The 20069-nt window shown below is 49.0% G+C and overlaps 1 protein-coding gene across 1 annotated transcript in view; it reads left to right on the top strand.

Annotated features, from left to right (window-relative positions):
• The window catches only part of slc12a5a (solute carrier family 12 member 5a), a 112751-nt gene extending 92911 nt beyond the window's left edge, over positions 1-19840 (top strand). Inside the window, exons 18-26 of the mRNA XM_065021935.1 lie at positions 10214-10409; positions 10719-10888; positions 12428-12559; positions 13725-13832; positions 14905-15033; positions 16924-17117; positions 17397-17411; positions 17795-17928; positions 19423-19840. Of these exons, the coding sequence (XP_064878007.1) occupies positions 10214-10409; positions 10719-10888; positions 12428-12559; positions 13725-13832; positions 14905-15033; positions 16924-17117; positions 17397-17411; positions 17795-17928; positions 19423-19514 (1170 nt within the window). The 3' untranslated portion in view covers positions 19515-19840. The remainder of the gene's footprint in view (positions 1-10213; positions 10410-10718; positions 10889-12427; positions 12560-13724; positions 13833-14904; positions 15034-16923; positions 17118-17396; positions 17412-17794; positions 17929-19422) is intronic.
• The last annotated feature ends 229 nt before the right edge of the window (positions 19841-20069 follow it).

Genomic DNA, 20069 nt, shown 5'->3' with positions numbered 1-20069 from the left:
CTGTGAGGAAGAATTTCAAAGATATTGTGACTTTGTCTGAAAATGACATGAGACTAGCAGAGGAAGTTATCAAAGTGTGAAAACCTCTCAAAACAGTCACAACACTGATATGCACTGAGAGCATTCCATCAGTTTCCATGGTCCTGCCTGTGAAAACAATGATTCTGAAATCAATGGTGGCATCTGATGAAGATGAACCCGCAGTAAGGGATGTCAAGACGGCTATCAGAGTTAATCTGGAGCCTAGATATGCTGACCCTGGTGTCCAAGACTTCTTACACAAGAGCACCTCTTCGGACCCCCGGTTCAAGTCCCTGCTACACCTGGATGCTGCTACTCGTCTGAGAGTCTACAATGAACTCACAGCAGAGATTGTGACCAATATACAACAGGTATAGTATTTATTTTGTTAATGTGACATTTATTATTTTATTATTTAGTGATTTAACAATTAATTATGATGGAATAATTGTAATTATTATAGTATTTTCAACAACAAATTATATTTTTAAAGCCACCTCAGAGATATTAATTTTCATCTAATTTAATTCTGCAGGGTCAAGCCACAGATACCACAGGAGCCAACCCCTCTCCAGAGACGGCAGACGACAGGGGTTCTCGTCCAGAGTTGTTCACCACCCAGGAGCAGGGAACCAAGTCAAAGGTCAAGGTCATAGAGGAGGAGGTGGCCTCATACAGGGAAGTGGACTGTATTCCCCTGGATGCTGATCCATTTACATGGTGCCATGTTAGCAAGGTGCTACCTGGCTGTGCCTGGGACCTCTGTCCCTAGCGAGAGGGTATTCTCCACAGCGGCTGGCATTGTCACAGCTACCTGGCTGTGTCTGGGACCTCTGTCCCTAGCGAGAGGGTATTCTCCACAGCGGCTGACATTGTCACAGCTACCTGGCTGTGCCTGGGACCTCTGTCCCTAGCGAGAGGGTATTCTCCACAGCGGCTGGCATTGTCACAGCTACCTGGCTGTGTCTGGGACCTCTGTCCCTAGCGAGAGGGTATTCTCCACAGCGGCTGGCATTGTCACAGCTACCTGGCTGTGCCTGGGACCTCTGTCCCTAGCGAGAGGGTATTCTCCACAGCGGCTGGCATTGTCACAGCTACCTGGCTGTGTCTGGGACCTCTGTCCCTAGCGAGAGGGTATTCTCCACAGCGGCTGGCATTGTCACAGCTACCTGGCTGTGTCTGGGACCTCTGTCCCTAGCGAGAGGGTATTCTCCACAGCTACCTGGCTGGCATTGTCACAGCTACCTGGCTGTGCCTGGGACCTCTGTCCCTAGCGAGAGGGTATTCTCCACAGCGGCTGACATTGTCACAGCTACCTGGCTGTGCCTGGGACCTCTGTCCCTAGCGAGAGGTTATTCTCCACAGCGGCTGACATTGTCACAGCTACCTGGCTGTGCCTGGGACCTCTGTCCCTAGCGAGAGGGTATTCTCCACAGCGGCTGGCATTGTCACAGCTACCTGGCTGTGTCTGGGACCTCTGTCCCTAGCGAGAGGGTATTCTCCACAGCGGCTGGCATTGTCACAGCTACCTGGCTGTGTCTGGGACCTGTCCCTAGCGAGAGGGTATTCTCCACAGCGGCTGGCATTGTCACAGCTACCTGGCTGTGTCCTGGGACCTCTGTCCCTAGCCTAGCACAGCTACCTGGCTGTGCCTGGGACCTCTGTCCCTAGCGAGAGGGTATTCTCCACAGCGGCTGGCATTGTCACAGCTACCTGGCTGTGCCTGGGACCTCTGTCCCTGCGAGAGAGGTCTCCACAGCGGCTGACATTGTCACAGCTACCTGGCTGTGCCTGGGACCTCTGTCCCTAGCGAGAGGTATTCTCCACAGCGGCTGGCATTGTCACAGCTACCTGGCTGTGCCTGGGACCTCTGTCCCTAGCGAGAGGGTATTCTCCACAGCGGCTGGCATTGTCACAGCTACCTGGCTGTGTCTGGGACCTCTGTCCCTACGAGAGCTCCACAGCGGCTGGCATTGTCACAGCTGGCTGTGTCTGGGACCTCTGTCCCTAGCGAGAGGGTATTCTCCACAGCGGCTGGCATTGTCACAGCTACCTGGCTGTGCCTGGGACCTCTGTCCCTAGCGAGAGGGTATTCTCCACAGCGGCTGGCATTGTCACAGCTACCTGGCTGTGCCTGGGACCTCTGTCCCTAGCGAGAGGGTATTCTCCACAGCGGCTGACATTGTCACAGCTACCTGGCTGTGCCTGGGACCTCTGTCCCTAGCGAGAGGTTATTCTCCACAGCGGCTGACATTGTCACAGCTACCTGGCTGTGTCTGGGACCTCTGTCCCTAGCGAGAGGGTATTCTCCACAGCGGCTGGCATTGTCACAGCTACCTGGCTGTGTCTGGGACCTCTGTCCCTAGCGAGAGGGTATTCTCCACAGCGGCTGGCATTGTCACAGCTACCTGGCTGTGTCTGGGACCTCTGTCCCTAGCGAGAGGGTATTCTCCACAGCGGCTGGCATTGTCACAGCTACCTGGCTGTGTCTGGGACCTCTGTCCCTAGCGGAGGGTATTCTCCACAGCGGCTGGCATTGTCACAGCTACCTGGCTGTGTCTGGGACCTCTGTCCCTAGCGAGAGGGTATTCTCCACAGCGGCTGGCATTGTCACAGCTACCTGGCTGTGCCTGGGACCTCTGTCCCTAGCGAGAGGGTATTCTCCACAGCGGCTGGCATTGTCACAGCTACCTGGCTGTGCCTGGGACCTCTGTCCCTAGCGAGAGGGTATTCTCCACAGCGGCTGGCATTGTCACAGCTACCTGGTGACCTCTGTCCCTAGCGAGAGGGTATTCTCCACAGCGGCTGGCATTGTCACAGCTACCTGGCTGTGTCTGGGACCTCTGTCCCTAGCGGAGGGTATTCTCCACAGGCATTGTCACAGCTACCTGGCTGTGTCTGGGACCTCTGTCCCTAGCGAGAGGGTATTCTCCACAGCGGCTGGCATTGTCACAGCTACCTGGCTGTGTCTGGGACCTCTGTCCCTAGCGAGAGGGTATTCTCCACAGCGGCTGGCATTGTCACAGCTACCTGGCTGTGTCTGGGACCTCTGTCCCTAGCGAGAGGGTATTCTCCACAGCGGCTGGCATTGTCACAGCTACCTGGCTGTGTCTGGGACCTCTGTCCCTAGCGAGAGGGTATTCTCCACAGCGGCTGGCATTGTCACAGCTACCTGGCTGTGTCTGGGACCTCTGTCCCTAGCGAGAGGGCTGGCATTCTCCACAGTGCCTGGGACGTCCCTAGCTGACATTGTCACAGCTACCTGGCTGTGCCTGGGACCTCTGTCCCTAGCGAGAGGGTATTCTCCACAGCGGCTGGCATTGTCACAGCTACCTGGCTGTGCCTGGGACCTCTGTCCCTAGCGAGAGGGTATTCTCCACAGCGGCTGACATTGTCACAGCTACCTGGCTGTGCCTGGGACCTCTGTCCCTAGCGAGAGGTATTCTCCACAGCGGCTGGCATTGTCACAGCTACCTGGCTGTGTCTGGGACCTCTGTCCCTAGCGAGAGGGTATTCTCCACAGCGGCTGGCATTGTCACAGCTACCTGGCTGTGCCTGGGACCTCTGTCCCTAGCGAGAGGGTATTCTCCACAGCGGCTGGCATTGTCACAGCTACCTGGCTGTGTCTGGGACCTCTGTCCCTAGCGAGAGGGTATTCTCCACAGCGGCTGGCATTGTCACAGCTACCTGGCTGTGTCTGGGACCTCTGTCCCTAGCGAGAGGGTATTCTCCACAGCGGCTGGCATTGTCACAGCTACCTGGCTGTGCCTGGGACCTCTGTCCCTAGCGAGAGGGTATTCTCCACAGCGGCTGGCATTGTCACAGCTACCTGGCTGTGCCTGGGACCTCTGTCCCTAGCGAGAGGGTATTCTCCACAGCGGCTGACATTGTCACAGCTACCTGGCTGTGCCTGGGACCTCTGTCCCTAGCGAGAGGGTATTCTCCACAGCGGCTGGCATTGTCACAGCTACCTGGCTGTGTCTGGGACCTCTGTCCCTAGCGAGAGGGTATTCTCCACAGCGGCTGGCATTGTCACAGCTACCTGGCTGTGTCTGGGACCTCTGTCCCTAGCGAGAGGGTATTCTCCACAGCGGCTGGCATTGTCACAGCTACCTGGCTGTGTCTGGGACCTCTGTCCCTAGCGAGAGGTATTCTCCACAGCGGCTGGCATTGTCACAGCTACCTGGCTGTGTCTGGGACCTCTGTCCCTAGCGAGAGGGTATTCTCCACAGCGGCTGGCATTGTCACAGCTACCTGGCTGTGTCTGGGACCTCTGTCCCTAGCGAGAGGGTATTCTCCACAGCGGCTGGCATTGTCACAGCTACCTGGCTGTGCCTGGGACCTCTGTCCCTAGCGAGAGGGTATTCTCCACAGCGGCTGGCATTGTCACAGCTACCTGGCTGGGACCTCTGTCCTGGGACCTCTGTCCCTACCTGGCTGTGTCTGGGACCTCTGAGGGTATTCTCCACAGCGGCTGGCATTGTCACAGCTACCTGGCTGTGTCTGGGACCTCTGTCCCTAGCGAGAGGGTATTCTCCACAGCGGCTGGCATTGTCACAGCTACCTGGCTGTGTCTGGGACCTCTGTCCCTAGCGAGAGGGTATTCTCCACAGCGGCTGGCATTGTCACAGCTACCTGGCTGTGTCTGGGACCTCTGTCCCTAGCGAGAGGGTATTCTCCACAGCGGCTGGCATTGTCACAGCTACCTGGCTGTGTCTGGGACCTCTGTCCCTAGCGAGAGGGTATTCTCCACAGCGGCTGGCATTGTCACAGCTACCTGGCTGTGTCTGGGACCTCTGTCCCTAGCGAGAGGTATTCTCCACAGCGGCTGGCATTGTCACAGCTACCTGGCTGTGTCTGGGACCTCTGTCCCTAGCGAGAGGGTATTCTCCACAGCGGCTGGCATTGTCACAGCTATTCTCCACAGGCTGTGTCACAGCTACTGGGACCTCTGTCCCTAGCGAGAGGGTATTCTCCACAGCGGCTGGCATTGTCACAGCTACCTGGCTGTGCCTGGGACCTCTGTCCCTAGCGAGAGGGTATTCTCCACAGCGGCTGGCATTGTCACAGCTACCTGGCTGTGTCTGGGACCTCTGTCCCTAGCGAGAGGGTATTCTCCACAGCGGCTGGCATTGTCACAGCTACCTGGCTGTGCCTGGGACCTCTGTCCCTAGCGAGAGGGTATTCTCCACAGCGGCTGGCATTGTCACAGCTACCTGGCTGTGTCTGGGACCTCTGTCCCTAGCGAGAGGGTATTCTCCACAGCGGCTGGCATTGTCACAGCTACCTGGCTGTGTCTGGGACCTCTGTCCCTAGCGAGAGGGTATTCTCCACAGCGGCTGGCATTGTCACAGCTACCTGGCTGTGTCTGGGACCTCTGTCCCTAGCTATTCTCCACAGCGGCTGGCATTGTCACAGCTACCTGGCTGTGTCTGGGACCTCTGTCCCTAGCGAGAGGGTATTCTCCACAGCGGCTGGCATTGTCACAGCTACCTGGCTGTGCCTGGGACCTCTGTCCCTAGCGAGAGGGTATTCTCCACAGCGGCTGGCATTGTCACAGCTACCTGGCTGTGCCTGGGACCTCTGTCCCTAGCGAGAGGGTATTCTCCACAGCGGCTGGCATTGTCACAGCTACCTGGCTGTGCCTGGGACCTCTGTCCCTAGCGAGAGGGTATTCTCCACAGCGTGTCCTGGGACCTCTGTCCCTAGCGAGAGGGTATTCTCCACAGCGGCTGGCATTGTCACAGCTACCTGGCTGTGTCTGGGACCTCTGTCCCTAGCGTCCCATTGTCACAGCTACCTGGCTGTGTCTGGGACCTCTGTCCCTAGCGAGAGGGTATTCTCCACAGCGGCTGGCATTGTCACAGCTACCTGGCTGTGTCTGGGACCTCTGTCCCTAGAGGTTATTCTCCACAGCGGCTGGCATTGTCACAGCTACCTGGCTGTGCTCTGGGACCTCTGTCCCTAGCGAGAGGGTATTCTCCACAGCTGGCATTGTCACAGCTACCTGGCTGTGTCTGGGACCTCTGTCCCTAGCGAGAGGGTATTCTCCACAGCGGCTGGCATTGTCACAGCTACCTGGCTGTGTCTGGGACCTCTGTCCCTAGCGAGAGGGTATTCTCCACAGCGGCTGGCATTGTCACAGCTACCTGGCTGTGTCTGGGACCTCTGTCCCTAGCGAGAGGGTATTCTCCACAGGGCTGGCATTGTCACAGCTACCTGGCTGTGTCTGGGACCTCTGTCCCTAGCGAGAGGGTATTCTCCACAGCGGCTGGCATTGTCACAGCTACCTGGCTGTGCCTGGGACCTCTGTCCCTAGCGAGAGGGTATTCTCCACAGCGGCTGGCATTGTCACAGCTTGGCTGTGTCTGGGACCTCTGTCCCTAGCGAGAGGGTATTCTCCACAGCGGCTGGCATTGTCACAGCTACCTGGCTGTGTCTGGGACCTCTGTCCCTAGCGAGAGGGCATTCTCCACAGCGGCTGGCATTGTCACAGCTACCTGGCTGTGTCTGGGACCTCTGTCCCTAGCGAGAGGGTATTCTCCACAGCGGCTGGCATTGTCACAGCTACCTGGCTGTGTCTGGGACCTCTGTCCCTAGCGAGAGGGTATTCTCCACAGCGGCTGGCATTGTCACAGCTACCTGGCTGTGCTGGGACCTCTGTCCCTAGCGAGAGGGTATTCTCCACAGCGGCTGGCATTGTCACAGCTACCTGGCTGTGTCTGGGACCTCTGTCCCTGGGACTCCACAGCGGCTGGCATTGTCACAGCTACCTGGCTGTGTCTGGGACCTCTGTCCCTAGGAGAGGGTATTCCCACAGCGGCTGGCATTGTCACAGCTACCTGGCTGTGTCTGGGACCTCTGTCCCTAGCGAGAGGGTATTCTCCACAGCGGCTGGCATTGTCACAGCTACCTGGCTGTGTCTGGGACCTCTGTCCCTAGCGAGAGGGTATTCTCCACAGCGGCTGGCATTGTCACAGCTACCTGGCTGTGTCTGGGACCTCTGTCCCTAGCGAGAGGTATTCTCCACAGCGGCTGGCATTGTCACAGCTACCTGGCTGTGCCTGGGACCTCTGTCCCTAGCGAGAGGGTTCTCCACAGCTGGCCACAGCTACCTGGCTGGCACCTTGTCCCTAGCGACTCCAGCTATTGTCCTGGCTGTGCCTGGGACCTCTGTCCCTAGCGAGAGGGTATTCTCCACAGCGGCTGGCATTGTCACAGCTACCTGGCTGTGTCTGGGACCTCTGTCCCTAGCGAGAGGGTATTCTCCACAGCGGCTGGCATTGTCACAGCTACCTGGCTGTGTCTGGGACCTCTGTCCCTAGCGAGAGGGTATTCTCCACAGCGGCTGGCATTGTCACAGCTACCTGGCTGTGCCTGGGACCTCTGTCCCTAGCGAGAGGGTATTCTCCACAGCTGGCATGGCATTGTCACAGCTACCTGGCATTGTGTCTGGGACCTCTGTCCCTAGCGAGAGGTATTCTCCACAGCGGCTGGCATTGTCACAGCTACCTGGCTGTGTCTGGGACCTCTGTCCCTAGCGAGAGGTTATTCTCCACAGCGGCTGGCATTGTCACAGCTACCTGGCTGTGTCTGGGACCTCTGTCCCTAGCGAGAGGGTATTCTCCACAGCGGCTGGCATTGTCACAGCAAGCCGATCTGTGCTCATTGCAGATCATGTGGATAGACTAATCTTCTTAAAGAAAAACTTGAAAATCTGATAAAAAGGTTTTTATTTGTAATTTTTGTTCAAGTAACCAGTCTCAAGTGGTCCTATTTTGTTTAAGGCACTGCTATGTGACTTAATGTTGATATATGATGCTGGACTATGTACTCTTGTTGAAGCTCTGTTTTCAATTACTATTTTATTTAATGTTATAAAGGCAGGCACTGCTGTTTTTTGTTCCTGGGAATTTAAGCAACCCGCATTTACTATTATAATAAATGGAAAATCTAAATACAAAATTACATATTTCTCAGGTATTAATCTTGTCGACGCATCGAAACCCTACCGTATCGTACCGTGAGTTTTGTGAACCGTTTCACCCATACTAAAAACCTATTTTTGCTTTGTCATTATGTGTAGATTGAGGAGAAAAAAACGATTTAATACATTTTAGAATAAGTCTGTAACGTAACAAAATGTGGAAAAAGTCAAGAGGTCTGAATACTTTCTGAATGCACTGTAAAGGGTTTAAATTGAGTCAATATGTATTCAACAGCTTTGTTATGGCCTAAAACATTCAGGAGTAAAAATATGCTTATCAATTCTCATAAGTTGCATGGATTCTGTGTGCAATAATAGTGTTTAACATGATTTTTGAAATCATCTCTGTACCCCACACATACAATTATCTATAAGGTCCCTCAGTCGAGCAGTGAATTTCAAACACAGATTCCACCACAAAGACCAGGAAGGTTTTTCAATGTCTAGCAAAGAAGGGCACTTATTCGTACATGGGTACAAAAGAAGAAATCCGACATTGAATATCCCTTTGAGCATGATGAAGTTAATAATTACACTGTATCAATACACCCAGTCACTACATAGATAGAAGTGTCTTTCCTAACTCAGTTTCCCGAGAGCAAGGAAACCACTCAGGGATTTCACCATGAGACCAATGGTGACTTTAAAACAGTAACCGAGTGTATAGGAGAAAACTGAGGATGGATCAACAACATTGTAGTTACTCCAAAATACTATCCTAATTGACAGAGTGAAAATAAGGAAGGAAGCCTGTACAGAATACAAATATTCCAATACGGCAAAATACGGCAAAAAGTAAAAATGCTAAAAGATTGGTCAAGAAATTAACTTTATGTCCTGAATACAAAGCGTTATGTTTGGGGAAAATCCAATACAACACATTTTAATTTATTTATCCGTTATTTTACCAGGTAAGTTGACTGAGAACACGTTCTCATTTGCAGCAACGACCTGGGGAATAGTTACAGGGGAGAGGAGGGGGATGAATGAGCCAACATCACTGAGTACCACTCTTCATATTTTCAAGCATGGTGGTGGCATCATGTTATGGGTATGCTTGTCATCGGCAAGGACTAGGGAGTTTTTTAGGATAAAAAGCAATGAAGTAGAGTTAAGCACAGGTTAAAATCCTCGAGGAAAACCTGGTTCAGTCTGCTTTCCAACTGACACTTTGGAGACCTATTCACCTTTCAGCAGGACAATAACCTAAAACACAAGGCAAATGAGGTAGATGAGGTAGTCATTCACAAGGCAAACTCTTTACCAAGACAACATTGAATGTTCCTGAGTGGCCTAGTTACAGTTTTGACTTAAATCGGCTTGAAAATCTATGGCAATACTTGAAAATGGCTGTCTAGCAATGATCAACAACCAACTTGACTGAGCTTGAAGAATTAAAAAACGAATAATGAGAAAATATTGTACAGTCCAGGTGTTCAAAGCTGTTAGAGACGTAGCCAGAAAGACTCACAGCTCTAAACGTGGTTCTGACATGGATTGGATATTTCTGTATTTCATTTTCAATAAATTGGCAAATATTTCTGAAATCATGTTATCACTTTGTCATTATGAGGTATTGTGTGTAGATGGATGAGAGAAAAAAAAGTAATACATTTTGAATTCAGCACAAATAAATGTGGAATAAGTCAAGGGGTATGAATACTTTCTGAATACACTAATATACTCTAACATTGCTCGTTCTGATATTTCTTCATTTCTTTCTTTAGATTTTGGGGATTTGTGTGTATTGTATTGTATTGGTATTACTGCACTGTTGGAGCTAGAAACATTAAAGCATTTTGCTACACCTCCGATAACATCTGCTAAATATGTGTGTGTGACCAATAACATCTGCTAAATATGTGTGTGTGACCAATAACATCTTCTAAATATGTGTGTGTGACCAATAACATCTGCTAAGTATGTGTGTGTGACCAATAACATCTGCTAAGTATGTGTGTGTGACCAATAACATCTGCTAAGTATGTGTGTGTGACCAATAACATCTGCTAAATATGTGTGTGTGACCAATACAATTTGATTGAGATGTCATGCAGGGCTCTGTGGCTTAGTTGGTTCCAGAAACCTTACTCCCTCTTCCTCCTTACCCCTCCCACTCGCTCTCTCTTCCTCCCTTCTTTCTCTCTCTCACTCCCATCTCCCTCTCCGCTCCCTCCCTCTACCCACCCCCATTCCCTGCTCCAGTCTCTGCGTAAGCTGATGGAGACAGAGAAGGTGAAAGGCTTCTGCCAGGTCACCATCTCGTCCAACATGCGCGACGCCATCTCCCACCTGCTCCAGGCTAGCGGGCTGGGCGGCCTCATGCACAACACGGTGCTGGTCAGCTGGCCGCGCAACTGGAAGCAGGCCGATGACCTACAGACCTGGAGAGATTTCATTGGTGGGTCACAGAGGGGGTCAACAATGGATGGCCAATTGAAATAGGGGGGTAAAGGAAGTAAAGGGATATGAAAAATGAAAAACACTCGTTAGGATATTACTGTCTAATTACCATTTTACATTTCTAAGTCAATTCTGAGTAAGTTCGGTAATCAGATCTGTCTGTTGGATTGTAAAAATCTGGATCTTTGGGGGAGGTTGTAGATAAATCATACAGGATGAAGTAGATTTTCCATAAAGGTTTTTGAGTGATGATCAGACTCATATTAGCTGAACCCCTCCCCCACTCCCCCCCACCTCCGTCCTGTAGAGCTGGTTAGGGAGACCACTGCCGCCCACCTGGCCCTGCTGGTGCCCAAGAACATCGCTGCCTTCCCCTCCAATGGAGAGCGCTTCTCCGAGGGCCACATCGACGTGTGGTGGATCGTCCACGATGGAGGCATGCTGATGCTGCTGCCCTTCCTTCTGCGCCAGCACAAGGTAGGTTGCCCACCACACGCCCTCCCTGAGACATGGGTCACATTGCTTTGACCATGTTTTACCTTCCTAATATTGAGTTGAACCCCCCATTTTCCCTCAGAGCAGCCTTAATTCGTCGGGGCATGGACTCTACGAGGTGTCGAAAGCTTCCACATGGATGCTGGCCCATGTTGACTCCAAAGCTTCACACAGTTGTGTTAAGTTGGCTGGATGTCCTTTAGGTGGTGGACCAATTCTTGATTCACAAGGGAAACTGTTGAGCGTGAAAAACCCAGCAGCGTTGCAGTTTTTGACACAAACCGGTGCACCTAGCACCTACTACCCATACCCTGTTCAAAGGCACTTAAATATTTAGTCTTTCCCATTCACCCTCTGAATGGCACACAAATACACAATCAATGTCTCAATTGTATCATGGCTTAAAAATCCGTCTTTAACCTGTCTCCTCTCCTTCATCGACACTGATTGAAATGGATTTAACAGGTGACATCAATAAGGATAAAGGAAGTAAAGGTTTCACCTGGTCAGTCTGTCATTGAAAGAGCAGGTGTTCTTAATGTGTTCTATACTCAGTGTATAACTAATCATGCACTCAGTTATATAGTAAAGTGCAATGTACAGGTAAAAAACAATGGGCATCCTTCCCTTATACTTCTTGGAGATGATTCTGTTCTACCAGTTAACATTTGTAGCAAAACCAGATTCATTAAATTGTCAGTCATTGCAGCCAATAAATGCACAGCTATTATATGGAAGAGTGACATTCCGCCAAGCAAGCAGATGTGGCTAAAAGAACTATCTTCCATCTGAAAAAATACAATTGATGTAATAAACCCTTTGAATTTCCTGATGTCTAGGGGGACTTTCAGCAGTTTCTAGAGACGTCACCGTAGCTGCCTCATAACTACTTTCTTCATTAATCTATTATTATTATTGGTTTTTGTGTTGAATCATTTATTTTCTAGCATAGAATGTGAAGGTCATTCTGTTTCTTTTTTTTGTTGATAATAAGTGAAGCTAATACCGGTAGAGGGGAGGGAGGGGGGTGTTCCTGTGTTGGGGAGGGAAGGGTTTTGCACAATGTGCCCCTATGTAGCATGGTGTTTTGTGTAGGTGGAAGGAATAACGGGGTATTGTCTGTGTCATTTATTTTGAAAAAAAAATAAAAATATGCCAATAAATATATTGTACATAAAAATAAAAAACGAGGGTGCAGAGCATTCGTCAGCGCATTAACTAATCAACATGGTTATCAGTGGAGGCTGGCGAGAGAAGCTATAGGAGGACAGGCTCCCTGTAATGGCTGGAATGGAATAAATGCAACAGTATCAAACAAATGGAAACCACGTTTGACTCCGTTCCAATTATCCAATTCCATCCATTACAACGAGCCCGTCATCCTATAGCTCCTCCCACCAGCCTCCACTGATACACATGCAATGGCAGTTTCTACTGTGTTCCAAATCATGAAGGTTCTAACTAGATTACCGTAAAACAGGTTATAGATGAGCAGGTTACAATACTCTTTCCTGCCGACAGGTGTGGAGGAAGTGTAAGATGCGTATCTTCACCGTGGCCCAGATGGACGACAACAGCATCCAGATGAAGAAAGACCTGACCACCTTCCTGTATCACCTGCGTATCGATGCCGAGGTTGAAGTGGTGGAAATGGTAAGTCTGTCTACGGCTGCTTCAGGTGGGAGGAAGTTCAGTGTGTAATGACAGAGATACAGTACCTAAAGGGTCTGTTGCATGTTCCTACAGCTGAAGCCTACTCAGACATTGAACATAGGTCCCCTGAGTTAGTTTAATCCATCATACTGTTTCTCATAGCTACAAATCTGTTTAAATATACAGTACAAATATTTGTTTTTATTTACACTACCATTCAAAAGTTTGGGGTCACTTAGAAATGTCTTTGTTTTTGAAAGAAATATACATTTTTTGGTCCATTAAAATAACATCAAATTCATCTGAAAAACAGTGTAGACATTGTTAATTTTGTAAATGACTATTGTAGCTAGAAATGGCAGATTGTTTATGGAATATCTAGATAGGTATGCAGAGGCCCATTATCAGCAACCATTACTCCTGTGTTCCAATGGAACGTTGTGTTATTTTTTATTTTACCTTTATTTAACTAGGCAAGTCAGTTAAGACCTTCCGGTTACTAGTCCACCGCTCTAACCACTAGGCTACCCTGCCGCCGTGTTAGCTAATCCAAGTTTATCATTTTAAAAGGCTAAATGATCATTAGAAAACCCTTTTGCAATTATGTTTGCACAGCTGAAAACTGTTGTTCTGAATAAAGAAGCAATAAAAACTGGCCTTCTTTAGACTAGTTGAGTATCTGGAGCATCAGCATTTGTGGGTTCAATTACAGGCTCAAAATGGCCAGAAACAAATAACTTTCTTCTGAAACTAGTCAGTCTAGTCTTGTTCTGAGAAATGAAGGCTATTCCAAATCAGCCGTTTCCAGCTACAATAGTCATTTACAACATTAACAATATCTACACTGTATTTCCGATCAATTTGATGTTATTTTAATAGACAAAAATGTGCTTTTCTTTCATAAACAAGGACATTTCTAAGTGACCCCAAACTTTTGAATGGTAGTGTACATTTTAGTCATTTAGCAGATGCTCTCATCGAGAGCGATTTACAATCAGTGCATTCATGCTATTCTTATGCATGAAGCTGTTGTTCCATGCAGTGCTGCTGTCCAACACGTAGACCTTCTAAACCTCCATGTAAAAACAAGTTGTACATACTACCTAACCTCTTTGGTCTCTGCCCATCCTCGATGTTGCTCTAACCCAGGCCTCTCCTCTCTCAGCACGACAGTGACATCTCAGCCTACACCTATGAGAAGACCCTGGTGATGGAACAGCGATCGCAGATCCTCAAGCAGATCAACCTGACCAAGACCGAGCGAGAGAGAGAGGTACCGCTTTAGAAATATAATTACTAGAATGGAAAACGGCCATAATTCTATTTCTATGGTTTTACATTCACCACACCATGTTACTCCACAACACACAACACAGAGTGGCGCAGCGGTCTAAGGCACTGCATCTCAGTGGTAGGGGCGTCACTACGATTCCAGGCAATATCACAACCGGCCATGATTGGGAGTCCCATAGGGCGGCGCACAATTGACCCAGCATCGTCCAGGTTTGGCCGGTGTAGACCGTCATTGTAAATAATAATTTGTTCTTAACTGACTTGCCTAGTTAAATAAAGGTTGAATTACATTTTTTATTTTTTTATTTTATTAAAACACAATGCCATTGAACCATGTCTGAATTAGTCTCAGGATCCCAGACCCTAGGCAACAGCAGTGACTAAGGTCTTGGATTAATGACAAACTCTCTTTGTAACTTAGAAAAGGGTGAGACTTTTTTTCCCTCCAACAAATCACGAGGCAGACGTACCAGAACGTGGCGATTCAAAACCAACATTTTCAGGAAAAACCTGCAGGGGTTTAAGTGAAAGTAGTTGAAGCAAACTAGCCACATGCGAACTGCACTCATTAAAGATGACCTCTGATCTCCATCTTACTTGCTGCTATTTTGTGTCCTGGGGAAGTGGGCAACAAGCGGACAAGGCAGTGACATAGTTACACTATGCCAAACTAACTATTACTTTAATTACAATTAAGACAAAAGAACAAAGGGAAGACAGTATTGATTCACCCAAAAGGGATTGAATTGTCTACATTGACAGACAATGTTCTGAAAACGTCAACGTTCAAAACCTTGTTTTGTCTCCGTGTAGACGACACAAAACAACTTATCAATCATATTGTGATGATATTAGCACTCCTATGCCTGGTTCATACAAAACCGAACTGTGCTGGCTCTGTTTTTTATTTCCTCATTGTCCTCTCCACCATGGTTCCAGCAACTAGGATGGATGCGTAAGCAGGCCAACTCAATACAGCTTGGCTCAGTTTGTATCCGTGTTGTGAAAAGGATAGTAGCGTCTTCATTCAGCCGTTTGTCTTCCTTCCACAGATCCAGAGCATCACAGACTCATCCCGCGGATCCATCCGACGTAAGAATCCGGCGGTGGTGACCACCCAGCTGAGTGTGACCGAAGAACAGCCTGGGGTGAGCAGCAAGGTGGAGAAACCAGAGGAAGAGGTTGGTACTGACACTGTCCGGTCAACCGAGCCACATTCACTCTAACCAGGGTATACTGTATAATTAAGAATTCCTGCTAACAGGCCAGTGCCTGCGTATTTGTTTTTCTAACTTCCTTACTTTTTTATGCTGTGAGGAAAATTGCAGTCAGGCATGGTCTAGAAATGGTTAAGGGGCTGGGGTTGTGAACCGCTGGTGTTGACATTGAGGTCAGTAACCCTGAAGTAGTGGATTTTTAAACTTCCAACTCACCATACCAGTGTTTTTGTAAGGTTGTTTATTTTTGCGGTGAGGCATGGTCAGGGAATGGTTAAAGGTCTGGCGTTGTGAACTGATGGTGTTGACCTGGGAGGTCAATAACCCTGGTCTGGCGTTGTGAACTGATGGTGTTGACCTGGGAGGTCAGTAACCCTGGTTTGGCGTTGTGAACTGATGGTGTTGACCTGGGAGGTCAATAACCCTGGTCTGGCGTTGTGAACTGATGGTGTTGACCTGGGAGGTCAGTAACCCTGGTCTGGCGTTGTGAACTGATGGTGTTGACCTGGGAGGTCAATAACCCTGGTCTGGCGTTGTGAACTGATGGTGTTGACCTGGGAGGTCAATAACCCTGGTCTGGCGTTGTGAACTGATGGTGTTGACCTGGGAGGTCAGTAACCCTGGTCTGGCGTTGTGAACTGATGGTGTTGACCTGGGAGGTCAATAACCCTGGTCTGGCGCTGTGAACTGATGGTGTTGACCTGGGAGGTCAGTAACCCTGGTCTGGTGTTGTGAACTGATGGTGTTGACCTGGGAGGTCAATAACCCTGGTCTGGCATTGTGAACTGATGGTGTTGACCTGGGAGGTCAGTAACCCTGGTTTGGCGTTGTGAACTGATGGTGTTGACCTGGGAGGTCAATAACCCTGGTCTGGCGTTGTGAACTGATGGTGTTGACCTGGGAGGTCAGTAACCCTGGTCTGGCGTTGTGAACTGATGGTGTTGACCTGGGAGGTCAATAACCCTGGTCTGGCGTTGTGAACTGATGGTGTTGACCTGGGAGGTCAATAACCCTGGTCTGGCGTTGTGAACTGATGGTGTTGACCTGGGAGGTCAGTAACCCTGGTCTGGCGTTGTGAACTGATGGTGTTGACCTGGGAGGTCAATAACCCTGGTCTGGCGTTGTGAACTGATGGTGTTGACCTGGGAGGTCAATAACCCTGGTCTGGCGTTGTGAACGGATGGTTTTGACCTGGGAGGTCAATAACCCTGGTCTGGCGTTGTGAACTGATGGTGTTGACCTGGGAGGTCAATAACCCTGGTCTGGCGTTGTGAACTGATGGTGTTGACCTGGGAGGTCAGTAACCCTGGTTTGGCGTTGTGAACTGATGGTGTTGACCTGGGAGGTCAGTAACCCTGGTCTGGCGTTGTGAACTGATGGTGTTGACCTGGGAGGTCAACCACTTACAAGAAGTCATTTACCAGACTTATTGTGAAGTGACTGGGTAAGTCTGAGGACCAAGACTCACACAGGCTCTCGACTAGTCAAAGTATTTCATGGGATACCAGGAAATGCATCGTAGGCCTTTGTTGTTCGTATGTGTAACAGTTAGGGAAAAGTCAGGAAAGGTATTGCCTGCCTTTGAATTTCTGGCCATGGGTCACAAGTCGTAATCAGGTGAGTAGGCTACAGATGTGTTGGTTCAATCATTCTTTTTCAGACTTACTTTTTAATCAGCCCAACTGTATGACTGACCTCCAAATGCAAGGCCTTCTCGATAACGGCTCTCTCTCTCTCCCTCCTCTGACCCTCACACTCACTCTGTGGTTCCAACTCGTCTCATCTCACCTCGTCTCTCCCACCTCTGTCTCGTGGTCTCAGTCTGCCTCTGTCGCTGTGTCCCCTCCCACTCAGGTCCAGCTCATCCACGACAGCACCAGCCCGACCAGTCCGGCTACCCCTCTGACTCCAGCCTCCGAGGGGGGGGCCCAGACCCCAGGGTCTGCACAGGTCCAGATGACCTGGACAGAAAAGGCCGACGGCGAGCCGGCCAAGCCGCCTGGCGCCTCCACGCCGCAGGGCATCAAAGACATTTTCAACATGAAGCCGTGAGTGTGGTTTGGCAAAACCGGTGTACTCTCATGTTGGAACTGAAAGTTCCTGAAGAGTAACTTTCTGATTGGCGTTCTTCACATCTTGGGACTTTCAGTTTCAAAATGGCAGCAGTTTAAATTCAACATCTTGAAAGGATAGTTCACCCAAAACAACTTTACGTGTGCATGTCAACAGTAAAGTTTTCATGATAGAGCACTGTCAGTACAGAGAAAAATCTGTTCGTTTAGGATTCCATCCTTTAACCTTGTGTTTCTCTCCATGCCATGCTGCAGTGAGTGGGAAAACCTGTAAGTATTTCCAGAGCTCAAACTTTGCTGGAGCTTACATAAAACTGAGGTCTGGTACACATATATATATATATATACACACACATTTCCTCTAGAATTACATGGATCAAGTCAGCATTTCCTCTACAATTACATGGATCAAGTCAGCATAGCACAAGTTGATTATGTCTTGAGTGTTTCCAAATGAAAAAGTTCATGCAGAAGTGACAGAATGAATGAGTGAAAGAGTGACCATTTGTTTCAGCTGTTTGTGAATTAGTAGCCTGAAGAGGTTGCTGTTCCACATTTTGTTTTGCTGAATACCTCAAAATAATACTGCATTATGACCAAATGAAGCTTTGGTTTGGAGCTTAGTAGAGACCATCTTGTTTTTTTCCCACCAGAAACCAGTCCAATGTGAGGCGCATGCACACGGCACTGAGGCTGAATGGTGTCATCGTGAAGAAATCCTCAGAGGCCAAGCTGGTGCTCCTCAATATGCCTGGGCCGCCCAATAACCGGTCTGGAGACGAGAACTGTATCCTTCTTTCTCTCTCTGTGTCTCTCTCTCTCTCTCTGTGTGTCTCTCTCTCGCTCTCCCTCTCTCTACCTCTCTCTACCTCTCTCTCTCTCTCTACCTCTCTCTCTCTCTACCTCTCTCTCTCCTTCCCACCATCCCTCTCTCTCTCCCTCCCCTCGCTCTCTCTCTCTCCCTCCCTCGCTGTTATGTAAAGTTAACACTCCCATGGCAGGTTTACAGAATGGAGTACGTGTTACGTAAAGTTAACACTCCCATGGCAGGTTTACAGAATGGAGTACGTGTTACGTAAAGTTAACACACCCATGGCAGGTTTACAGAATGGAGTACGTGTTACGTAAAGTTAACACTCCCATGGCAGGTTTACAGAATGGAGTACGTGTTACGTAAAGTTAACACACCCATGGCAGGTTTACAGAATGGAGTACGTGTTACGTAAAGTTAACACTCCCATGGCAGGTTTACAGAATGGAGTACGTGTTACGTAAAGTTAACACTCCCATGGCAGGTTTACAGAATGGAGTACGTGTTACGTAAAGTTAACACTCCCATGGCAGGTTTACAGAATGGAGTACGTGTTACGTAAAGTTAACACACCCATGGCAGGTCTACAGAATGGAGTACGTGTTACGTAAAGTTAACACTCCCATGGCAGGTTTACAGAATGGAGTACGTGTTACGTAAAGTTAACACTCCCATGGCAGGTTTACAGAATGGAGTACGTGTTACGTAAAGTTAACACACCCATGGCAGGTCTACAGAATGGAGTACGTGTTACGTAAAGTTAACACTCCCATGGCAGGTTTACAGAATGGAGTACGTGTTACGTAAAGTTAACACTCCCATGGCAGGTTTACAGAATGGAGTACGTGTTACGTAAAGTTAACACTCCCATGGCAGGTTTACAGAATGGAGTACGTGTTACGTAAAGTTAACACACCCATGGCAGGTTTACAGTCACTGGTTCCCAACATTTTTTGGTATCTGTACCACCAACTGAATTTTGCTCTGCCAGGAGTACGCCTGAAATACACCTCATGCATTTTACCAGTCTTCTCAAGTACCCCTGTGGATAGGCCAAGTACCCCCTGTGGATAGGCCAAGTACCCCCTGTGGATAGGCCAAGTACCCCCTGTGGATAGGCCAAGTACCCCCTGTGGATAGGCCAAGTACCCCTGTGGATAGGCCAAGTACCCCCTGTGGATAGGCCAAGTACCCCTGTGGATAGGCCAAGTACCCTTGTGAATAGGCCAAGTACCCCTGTGGATAGGCCAAGTACCCCTGTGGATAGGCCAAGTACCCTTGTGAATAGGCCAAGTACCCCTGTGGATAGGCCAAGTACCCCCGGTTGAGAACGACTGTGTTACATCATTCTATGTGCCCATAGAAGCTGTGTCACATGCAATTACAGGTAAGTATCTGTGTACTAGTAAACAATAGCATGGGGCTATAGAGGTGCACCCATTAGTTGTTTTCCTTAACTTTCTCTCTCAGACATGGAGTTCCTGGAGGTCCTGACTGAGGGTCTCAACAGAGTCCTCCTGGTTCGTGGTGGCGGTCGCGAGGTCATCACCATCTACTCTTGAGAGAGCAGACCTTTCTCCCCTACGAACCCCTTCATCTCCCGAACCCCACATCTAGAAAAAATACCCCACTTCCATTTGTGTTTGTAAGACACTCCCCTCACACCCAAGCAATAGACCAGATCGCTCTAAATGATATTATGTTTGCCTAACACACACACACGGTTTAAAAAAGTTCACCCCATACACCACCCCACCCCTATGAGCACAAGAAGTTAAAAGATTTATATTGGGTTAAAAAAATGCTGAAAATGTGTATTTTAGCTTGAAAACACGCTGAAAATACATATATTTTTGGTCGAAAAGATGCTGAAAATACCTATTTGGGGTTGAAAAAAATGTTTTTAGCATCTTGTGCTCACTGGATACAGAGCTACACCTCACTCTTCCAGCCCTTTTCTGGCCCTATATGATGTCAGAGGTAGCTGCTTTTAGCCTCATATCAAATATAACAGATGCTCAGAGACTTGGCCTCCCCCTCTCCGTGGCCCAAATAACTTATAAAGGAAAGGTTCAGGCCACTTCCAAATCAGCCAGAAAGATTATCAGTCAATACTC

The sequence above is a fragment of the Oncorhynchus nerka genome, linkage group LG2 (genome assembly GCF_034236695.1).
Source record: "Oncorhynchus nerka isolate Pitt River linkage group LG2, Oner_Uvic_2.0, whole genome shotgun sequence".
NCBI lineage: Eukaryota > Metazoa > Chordata > Actinopteri > Salmoniformes > Salmonidae > Oncorhynchus > Oncorhynchus nerka.
This window is presented reverse-complemented; position numbering and strand designations above follow the sequence as displayed.